This window comes from Mobula hypostoma, chromosome 3 (genome assembly GCF_963921235.1).
Source record: "Mobula hypostoma chromosome 3, sMobHyp1.1, whole genome shotgun sequence".
Classification (NCBI taxonomy): Eukaryota; Metazoa; Chordata; class Chondrichthyes; order Myliobatiformes; family Myliobatidae; genus Mobula; species Mobula hypostoma.
Genome location: NC_086099.1, coordinates 171908994 through 171919732, shown reverse-complemented (window position 1 = coordinate 171919732; position 10739 = coordinate 171908994). Strand labels below are relative to the sequence as shown.

The window sequence follows — 10739 nt, the reverse complement described above, 5'->3', positions numbered from 1 at the left end:
GTACATATCCACAGATCCCTGAAAGTTTCCTCACAGGTGGATAGGGTAGTTAAGAAAGCTTAGGGGGTGTTAGCTTTCATGAGTTGAGGGATAGAGTTTAAGAGTCACGATGTAATGATGCAGCTCTATAAAACTCTGGTTAGGCCACACTTGGAGTACTGTGTCCAGTTCTGGTCGTCTCACTATAGGAAGGATGTGGAAGCATTGGAAAGGGTACTGAGATTTACCAGGATGCTGCCTGGTTTAGAAAGTATGCATTATGATCAGAGATTAAGGGAGCTAGGGCTTTACTCTTTGGAGAGAAGGAGGATGAGAGGAGACATGATAGAGGTGTACAAGATAATAAGAGGAATAGATAGAGTGGACAACCAGCGCCTCTTCCCCAGGGCACCACTGCTCAATACAAGGGGACATGGCTTTAATGTAAGGGGTGGGAAGTTCAAGGGGGACATTAGAGGAAGATTTTTTACTCAGATAGAGTGGTTGGTACGTGGAATGCACTGCCTGAGTCAGTGGTGGAGGCAGATACATTAGTGAAATTTAAGAGACTACTAGACAGGTATATAGAGGAATTGAAGGTGGGGGGTTATATGGGAGGCAGGGTTTGAGGGTTGGCACAACAATGTGGGCTGAAGGACCTGTACTGTACTGTACTATTCTATGTTCTATGTTTAAAGGTTTACAAGGATTTTGTCAGGACTTGAAGGACTGAATTATAGATGGGTTGAGCAGACTAGGACTTTATTCATGGAGCATAGAATGAGGGTTGATCGTATTGAGGTGTATAAAATCACGAAGAGGGCATAAACAGGGTAAATAGTCAAAGATCAATAAGCATGGATACAGATGCTTTGGACCAACATGTCCATGCCGACTATAGTGCCTCCTGGCTCGGTCCAATTTCATACATTTGGCCCATATCCCTCCAAGTCCTTCACCTCAATGTGCCTATCCAAGTGTTTCTTAATGATATTGTATCAGCCTCAAGCACTTCTGGCTGTTTGTTCCACATACTCACCATCTCCTGCGTGAAAAAGGTGCCCATCAGATCTCTTTGAAATGTTTCCCCTCTCACTCTAAAGCCATACCCCCTAGTTTTGGACTTCCTTCCCTGAAAAAAAAAACCTGTTACTGTTCACCTTATCTATGTCTCATAATTTGAAATATTTCTATGAAATTGCCCCTCATTCTCCTGCATTCCAAGGAATAAAGACGTAGGCTGGCCAACCTCTCCACATAACTCATGCACTCTAGCCTTCACAACATCCATGTTACTTTTGTGTACTCTTTCCTGTAACAGGGTGATCAAAACTGTACAGTACTCTAAGTGCAGCCTTAGCAACAACTTGTACAACTGCAACATAATGTCCTAACTGCTATACTCAATGCTCTCACTAATTAAGGGAAGTGTGCTAAACACTTTCCTTACTACCCTGCGATGCTGCTTTCTATGGGTTATGTATTTGTACTCCTAGGTCCCTCTGTTCCATTATGCTCCCTAGAACCCTACCATCCATAATGCAAGTACTATGCTGGTTTGACTTTCCAAAATGCATCACCTCACATTTATTTATATTGAAGTTGATCCCCCACTTCTCAGTCCACTTTCCTATTCAAGATCCCTTTGTAATCTACAATAGCTTTCTTCACTGTCAGCAACGCTTCCTAATTCTGTGTCATCACCAGACTTACTGATCAAGTCTTGTGCATCTGCATCCAAATTATTTATGTAAATAATGAATAATAAGGGTCCCAACGAAGATTCCTGCAGCACACGACTAGTTATCAGCCACCATTCTGAAAAACAGCCTCTAACAAACACCCTCTGTTTCCCATCTCTGAGTCAATTTTGAATTCTAAAGTCCAGATAGACAACATTCCCTATCCTACCTTCATCTACATCTACATTCTTGATTACTTCTTCTTGGAACTCTAAAGTTTGTTAAGCACGACTTTCCCTACACAAAGTCATGCAGATTCCTTTTAATCAGAGTCCATCTATCTAACTGCTGGTCCATCTATCCATATCTCTGAGATTTCCCTTCAGTAACTCTCTCACTACTGATGTCGGACTGATCATGCAAAAAGTCTTTTTCCTTGGGTTAGGGAATCAAGAATGTGATGGCATAGGTTTAAGATGGGAGAATTAACAGAAACCTACCCAACCCAGGAGGTAGTCCATATGTGAAATGATTGCCAGAGGCTGAAATAGCTACATTACCATAATTTAAAAGCCAATTGGAGAAGTATATGATTTGGACAGGAAGGTTTGAGAAGAATATGGGCCAAATGGGATTAGCTTAGATGGGAATTTTGATTGACATGGACCAGTTGGCCTATTTTCATGCTTCAATGACTTTGTAATTGTTCCTTTCTGCGCCTTGTGACACATCCAGCAGCAACCTTGCCATATCTTTAGCATTTTTGTCTTTTTTACGAGGCCTAGTTGCTACCTTGACACTCAACCCAGTACAGATGGAAAGCTTGCAAGGAGCCAGCCAGATTTGAATTTGCCTTGAGGTTTGGTGCGATGCCAATACACCACCTTTTGATGACTTTATGATCCTAAAAGAACAGGCTAAAGAGTAACAGTAAGGACCGAGACTACTGTGGAACTCCTTTTGATGAGCCTGGACTGGCAGATTTTTCCAATGATTGGATGTTCCTTTAACTGTTTTGAAAGAGTTGTTAAATAGTAGTATAATAAATTTTCCAAGAGGGAATTTGAAAAATATAATCTGGCGTCAGTTTACAGGGAGTGCAGGAAAGGGGGCTCTGGTGAGTTTAAAAGGACAGGAAGCAAAGCCTCAGTGATTTTATATGTGGCAAACTTGGCCAAGGTGAGTATCATTGGAGTGCAGGAGATGGAACCCAAGTGATTTTAATGGTATCATTGGAAGTAGTCCTAAGATTTTCAAGGGAATGTAGGCAATTGGAACCATGACTTCAGTGGGTTCAAAGAAAGTATGAAAAACAGGTCAAGGTGTATTAAAAGAAGCAATGGAATGCAAATTCAATTAAGTATATAAAGAAAATAGGAAATGGGACCAGAGTGAGTTTAAGTAATTATTAGAAATGGAGTCAGGTAGCTTTGAAAACAGGACCCTTATGAATCGTATGATGAAGCCTGGTGTACTTAAAAAGTACAGAGAATAGGTTCTTCGTGAATTCAAAGGAAGCAGGGAAAACAGACTCCCAGTTAATTTAAAGGAAGCATGGAAAACAAGCCCTGTATGTTCAAAGAGTGCACAGGAAAGAGAGTTACAAGAAATGCAAGGAAAATGGGACCTCGTATTTAAAAGGACCACAGGAAATGGGACCCAGTGTGTTTAAAGGGATGGCAGGAAATGGACCTTTGGTGAACTAGATGTTGAACCACCAACATTTCTGAAGAATGACACAGATGTTCATTAAAGTTTGACTGTAGTAAGGCCACTTAGTCCACCACATCTACACCGATTTGTGGACACCCATCTATATTAGTCCCTTCCAGCATTTGGCCAATAGCTTTCTATGACTATTTAATTCAAGTGCTCTCCTGGACATCTCTTAAATGCTCTCAGTGACTCTGCTTCCTTCCTCTATCCAGTAAGGCATTCCATGTACTCACCCCTCTTTGGGTGGAAAGCTTCCCTTCAAAATCTCATATCCCTTACCTTAAATCTATGACCTTTAATTTTATTCAGAATTAGGGAATGGAACTCTGTGCTCAAGAGCTGACATAAGCATGAAGGGCATGCTTTATCTGAGCAACAACGGAAGCACATTAAAAACAAGGCACGTATGGAAATGACCAAAACAAAGTAGCCATATAAATAAAGATCACCTTTAAGTGGTGTAGTCTGCAGAGAATTTGATTGTTAGCATTCATTTAATCTAATGTTTAATGTTCTTCCATTTTCATTATTGGAAATAACCACACAATTTCTGGGCCTGCTAGATGCGACCAACACTTAAAAACAATTAAATAGGTGAGAAAAAAAGTCTTGGTTGAAGCACATCCATGTGAACTTTAATAGGGGCAGAGAACATTAAAAGTATCCTCCTAAATGATAGACAAAATTGGCATAGAGAACAGCTAACTGTGAATTACATAAACTACTATTTCCTGAATAAAGGACCAACATGTTTTAGATCTGTTGAAGAGAATAAATACAACTTTATTGAAGGATTACAATCCTTACATCTTTCTGTAGTTAGAAACAGCACAATACAGAAACCAGACAGAACTGTGTGAAAGAAGTATCATAAAACAACCAGAACAAAGGATGAAAGTTTCAAGTTGAAATAATGTACATTCCTTGGGTGACTGACCACTGCCCCCTTTTTCCAATTTTAACACTGCAGTTTACAATTAACAGGCTACCATACAAAAATCAGGCATTTCACCATATTGTTCAGGCTGTTTAAAGAGTACTTCTGTTCAGCATACTTTTTAAAATTTGGCCACCAGCAATGCATCTTTGAGGCAGTATTTCTGTAATGCAAGTTTGTGAAAAGTTTATTTAAATAGCCTGGATTCCTGCTATGCCTCTAGCCAGCAAAACTTCTAGATACTTCGTTTTAGGCACCGTAGTTATGATTTGAATCTGACATTTCCCAATTGAACACCTGGGAAATATAAATAACTCGCCAAAACTGGCTGCAAATTAGCATTATTTTAACAAAGAGATGCAAAGTCCAATAATTAAATTCATCTCATTATTTTCCTCAGAAAACACATCAATAGAATCATTTTTGCAGCAAACTCCCTCTCAATAGCTTCTGTACATACAACGAACAATTCATCGAACGTAGTAGTCCAGTATTTCAAAACAAAAACAGCCTATGATCCTCAGTACATGTTCTGAAGGAAAAAGGAAAGGCAAAGCCAACAATATAGTATTAAGAATCACACAGTAGCTTTTCTTCAGGATGCTTTGTCTTCTGCTATGGATGTATGGGCGGGAGATACAGCTTCTGGCTTACGTGCAATTCTGTCCAGTTCTGCTTGTACATCCGTTAATACAGGTTTATGACCTACAAATAGAAAGGAGCTTGAAATCATTATGATCATTGTAAACACCAGGAAAAACTAGTTATATATCTGTCTGTAATCTTAATTGAACATTTAATCACTTTTGAAATGAGCAATTATCAGTTATCACATGCAATGACTTTGAAGAATCTCAAGTAATTAAAGCAATTCTGTCTTTTATAGGGACAGAACTAACCAAATAACAACTAAAGTATGATTTACATTCCAGGTAACCTGTCACACTAATTTGTTTTTGGGTCTCTAAAAGCTTGCACATTGTGAGGATCCCTTGGTGTCTTTTGACAATCTCACTTGCAAGTTTATGAGGAGGCAGGTGAAAGGTGATATAATAATATGACCCTTATGATTGTGGATGCAATCTATCAGGGGATGTTCATTTTTTGTCTTAATAAAGGAAATAAACCAAATCAACTGTGGAAGTATAAACTATTTTGATGACTGGCTTCTTAAAGAGACTACTTGAAGAATTTATGTAATTGGCTTTTTTCAGATGGCCAATCATGTAACCTTTGCACAGGAACACAGCAGAATTGAAGCATTTTACATGATCAATATGAATGTCTAAAAATATATTTTTAAAAGCTCCTTTCACCAGATATTCCAGCTGAATCATTTACTCAAAATTGGATTCACTAGCTGTCAATGCAGTAGAAACTGATGACTTATCAGCAAATGTAGAATTAATATGGTTTATCAGCGGCTATATTTCATTAGGAGTTTGAGGAGACTTGGTGTGACACCAAAGATACTCGCAAATTTCTACAGCTGTAATGTGTTGAGCATCACTGTCTGGTACAGAGGGGCCATTGCACAGGATCAGAAAAAGATGCAGAAGGTTGCAAACTGAGGCAGCTCCATCATGGGCACTGCCCTCCCCAGCATCAATGATATCTTCAAAAGACAACGTCCATCATTAAGGACCACCATGATGCAGGACATGCCCTCTTCTCATTGCTACCATTGAGGAGAAGGTGCACACTAAACGTTTCAGGAACAGCTCCTTCCCCTCCGCCATCCGATTTCTGAATAGACGATGAACCCATGTTCACTACCTCAACACCCCCCCTTTGCACTAGTTATTAAATTAAAAAAATATATATCTTATTGTAATTTATAGCTTTTTATTATGTATTGCAATGCACTGCTGCCACAAAACAACAAATTTCACAACATATTCAGTGCCCATAAAAAATATTCATCCTCTTTGGAAGTTTTCATGTTTTATTGTTTTACAACATTGAATCACAGTAGATTTAATCTGCCTTTTTGGACATTGATCAACAGAAAAGATTCTTTCATGTCCAAGTGAAAACAAATTTCTACAAATTGGTTTAAATGCATTACAATTATTAAACACAAAGTAATTGATTGCTTAAGTATTCACCCCCGTCACGTCAGTATTTAGTAGATGTACCTTTGGCAGCAATTACAGCCTTGAGTCTGTGTGGATAGGTCTCTATCATTTGCACATTTGGACACTACAATATTCCCCCATTCTTCTTTACAAAACTGCTGAAACTCTGTCAGGTTGCATGGGGATCATGAGTGAAAGCCCTTTTCAAGTCCACCCTCAAATTCTCAATTGGATTGAGTCTATTCTCTGATTTGGCCACTCCAGGATATTAACTTTGTTGTTTTTAAGCCATTCCTGTGTAGCTTTGGCTTCATGCTTGGGGTCATTTTCTTGCTGGAAAACAAATCTTCTCCCAAGTCGCAGTTCTCTTGAAGACTGCATCAGGTTTTCCTCCAGGATTTCCCTGTATTTTGCTGCATTCATTTTATCCTCTACCTTCACAAGCCTTCCAGGGCCTGCTGCAGTGAAGCATTCCCACAGCATGATGCAGCCATCACCATGCCTCATAGTAGGGATAGTGTGTTTTTGATGATGTGGGGTGTTTGGCTTACACCAAACACAGCGTTTAGTCTGATGGCCAAAAAGCTCAATTTTGGTTTCATCAGACCATAGAACCTTCTTCCAGCTGATATCAGTCTCCCAAATTACCTCTGGCAAACTCTAGCCAAGATTTCACGTGAGCCTTTTTCAACAGTGGCTTTTTCTTTGCCACTCTCCCATACAGCTGTGACTGGTGAATCACCTGGGCAACAGCTGTTGTAGATGCAGTCTCTCCCATCTCAGCCACTGAAGCTTGTAACTCCTCCAGAGTTGTCATAGGTCTCTTGGTGGGCCCCCACACTAGTCCCCTTCTTGCAAGGTTACTCAGTTTTTGAGTGTGGCCTGCTCTAGGCAGATTTACAGCTGTGCCATACTCTTTCCATTTCTTGGTGATAGACGTAACTGTACTCCAAGGGATATTCAGTGACTAGGAAATTTTCTTGTATCCATCTTCTGACGTGCTTTTCAATAGCCTTTTCGTGGAGTTGCTTGGAGTGTTCTTTTGTCTTCATGGTGTAGTTTTTGCTGGGAGGCAGGCTCACTAGCAGTCGGACCTTCCAGATACATGTGTATTTTTACTAAAACCAATTGGAACACCATGACTGCACACAGGTCTCCAAAAACAGATCTCCATTTAACTAATTATGTGACTTCTAAAACCAAATGGCTGCACCAGTGATGATTTGGTGTGTCATATTAAAGGGGAGGAGGTGAGTATTCATACAATTATTTTGTGTTTTATATTTGTAATTAATTTAGATCACTTTGTAATATTCTATTTTCACTGCAACAGAAAAGTCTTTTTCTATTGATCAATGTCAAAAAAGTCAATTAAATCCGTGATTCAATATTGTAAAACTACAGAACATGAAAACTTTGGCGGGGGGTGGGGGGGATACTTTTAATAGCCACTGTACCTGTGATATTAATCCTGATTAGGAGAGAAGTAATATTGAAATTTTCAAATTGAAATAGTAGCACAAAGGAAATTGAGGTTGCCTGGGCACATGGGATTTTTGGCATCTAAATCAACAGCACACCTAAATAATATTGGCTATTTAACTAAGTGCATTGGTTGAGGTATTAGGTAAGTAATGGATACAGGTACCAAAAATGCTTTGATTATTACAAAGAACAGAATTCACTTGTTTAAAAAAAAGCAGAACACAATTAAAATATGGGTTATCACTTCGTAACATTTAAAGTAATGATTGGAATGATAATTTATTTTAATCATATCAAATAGTATTTAAGAATTCACTTTATTTCCAAGGGACAAAAAACCCCGCATAAATATCTGTAAATAAATGCCTGTCACTTTCAGCAAGTAGGTGGAATGGAGTTAAAATAACAGCTATAAAGATATTTTTATTCCCATCTTTTGTGAATCAAATTGAGGATTCTGTTTGAATCTGATCAAGGAATAATGGAACTGCAGACACTGATGAGTCCATTTATAGTTTAGAAACCATAGTGCATTTTGATTTTAATTATAATTTTAGAATGCCATGCAGCTAATTCAAACCACTCTCTCCTAATGTTCATGTCTTCAATTTATTTCATGACAGTTTTGAAGTTCTTGATGTGAAAGTTTTAAATTGGAACATTTTAATCCCAAGCATGTTTAAAAATGAAAATGACTTCCAGTTTCATGAACTAAAGTGGGACAGATATTATAATTTAACACGTACTCTGAATATTTCCCAGTAGTAGTCACCATAAGTATTGGCAAGTTTTGTTTGCCTCTAAGAAATGTGAGGAAACAACTTTAAAAGACTTGAGGGATCTTCAGGTTTTATATATATATATAAAAAAAGAATTTGCTCAACAAAACTAAAAAATTTTAATTAATCTAAAATAGGCAAAGCTCCAATGTTTTAATTATACACAACAATAACTGTAGCATTAGTGTAATGGAATTTTAAAATTATCTTTAGAGTATTTTATAAATCCCTGTACTAATCAGTGCAAACATCAAGAGCAGAAAATCACTGCACAACATTTTAAGTAATTTAACATGATTTTAGATTCCTAAAAAAGTGGTTTTAGTCTCTATAAGAAAATACCAAAATGATAGCTTGAAGAAAAAATAAAACTGATGGACTTGTTATGGAAGTCAATTCTAACTAAATCTTGTATCTCAAAAGGGTTCAATGAAATGTACATCTCAAAAAGCCATGAATCAAAAATTGCCCAATATTGCCACAACTAGTTAGGATAGCAGAGTTATGAAAAGGATAATATTACTAAGGTAACACACATGGAATGCTCTTGGCTTGAAACGTCGACTGTTTATTCCTTTCCATAGGTGCTGCCTAGCCTGCTGAGTTCCAGCAGCATTTTGTGTGTGTTACCTTGGATTCCAGCATCTGCAGATTTTCTTGTGTTTGTGATATTATTTCTAAATGGTTAGGGTGGAAGATTTCACTTTTCATTAATATGATCAGTTTCTAATAGAATTTTATACTTATTAGTTTTGTGAGTAATTTGCAACTAACTCCACTGTAATACTGAAAGTTTGTAAAATATTTAATTAATTAATAATTAAATATTGACTGTGACTAGCCACTGATGTGGATATCATCAAGTAATGGGGTATATAAAAGACAATATGCACAGCACAAGTTAAGGAGGAGCTGGGTAGAATGCAATTTAATAAAATCAGGACTATCCAGACACAACATCAGCAATGCATGAAATGATGTGTAGAAATCCTTCCACTAGGCTGTCATAACAAGATTTTTGATAAATACACCTAAATTATCAGCAAAATGTCTTGCAATTCAGTTACTATGTACAAATTATGGCTAAAGTGTTTCTAACACACTTTAAACAGGTCATTCTGACCATCCTGTGCTTAATTAGCAAATAACTCAAGTTGAATTTAACAAACAGTACCATATGTTCCTCCTTGATTGTAAGGAAATTATTTCAAAATTTTCTCTTTAATCTTGTTATCATTTGGAGTATGTTGTAACATTTCATTTCACCGTGTACTGTCCATTTCTACTGATCTAGCAACTTTATCGTTTACCTACATTGCACTTTTTCAGTAGCTTTTACACTTTATTCTGCATTATTATTGTTTTACCTTATTCTAGCTCAATACACTGTGTAACAATTTGATCTGTATGAGCAGTATGGAAGGCAACCTTTTCACTCTATCTTGGTACATGTGACAATAATAAATCAATATATTTCTTTAATTGAAAAACATCCAAAATTTGAAATTTTATTAATCAACACTTGTAGATTTGTACAACTGTTACTGAATCCAATGAAAATACATTTTAAAAGCTATTTCATATAGCCTTGTATTTAATTATATAACGTAACATCTAAACAACATGAAAACATTTCAAATAACCCATGTCTTATATTACAAATTTATCAATTTATTGCTAGGTCCAAAGACTTGACTGCAGATTTCTCAATGGAAACTATTACAATGACACAGGAACATAAACAGCTATCTATTTAAATGGCCATTGCATCTTGGGACTCTTGGCAAGTTGAACAAGGTCTGGGGTAAATAGAAGTAACCTTCCACTTTAGAAAAAAAAAGGATTAAACATTCTCCAATTCTCTCAATTGCCAATGTGCTAAAATGAAAATTTTACAATACAGATGATTCCCATTACTGGGGGTGGGGCAGTGCAATTTCAGTAATGCAAAACCATGCCATCTGCACATCCATTAAGAAACCCAAGCTGGAAAAAAACTGTTAAATTATGTTCCCCCACAGATTCCATCAGAGCGAATTTTATTGTGTTTTTTACAATTTTGGATGGTGATTTGTGAATTCTG

The 10739-nt window shown here is 37.2% G+C and overlaps 1 protein-coding gene across 1 annotated transcript in view; it reads right to left on the bottom strand.

Annotated features, from left to right (window-relative positions):
- Positions 1 to 3934: 3934 nt before the first annotated feature.
- LOC134344388 (cytoplasmic dynein 1 light intermediate chain 1-like) overlaps positions 3935 to 10739 on the bottom strand; it is a 97975-nt gene continuing 91170 nt past the window's right edge. Inside the window, exon 13 of the mRNA XM_063044093.1 lies at positions 3935 to 5019. Coding sequence (XP_062900163.1) covers positions 4910 to 5019 — 110 coding nt within the window. The 3' untranslated portion in view covers positions 3935 to 4909. The remainder of the gene's footprint in view (positions 5020 to 10739) is intronic.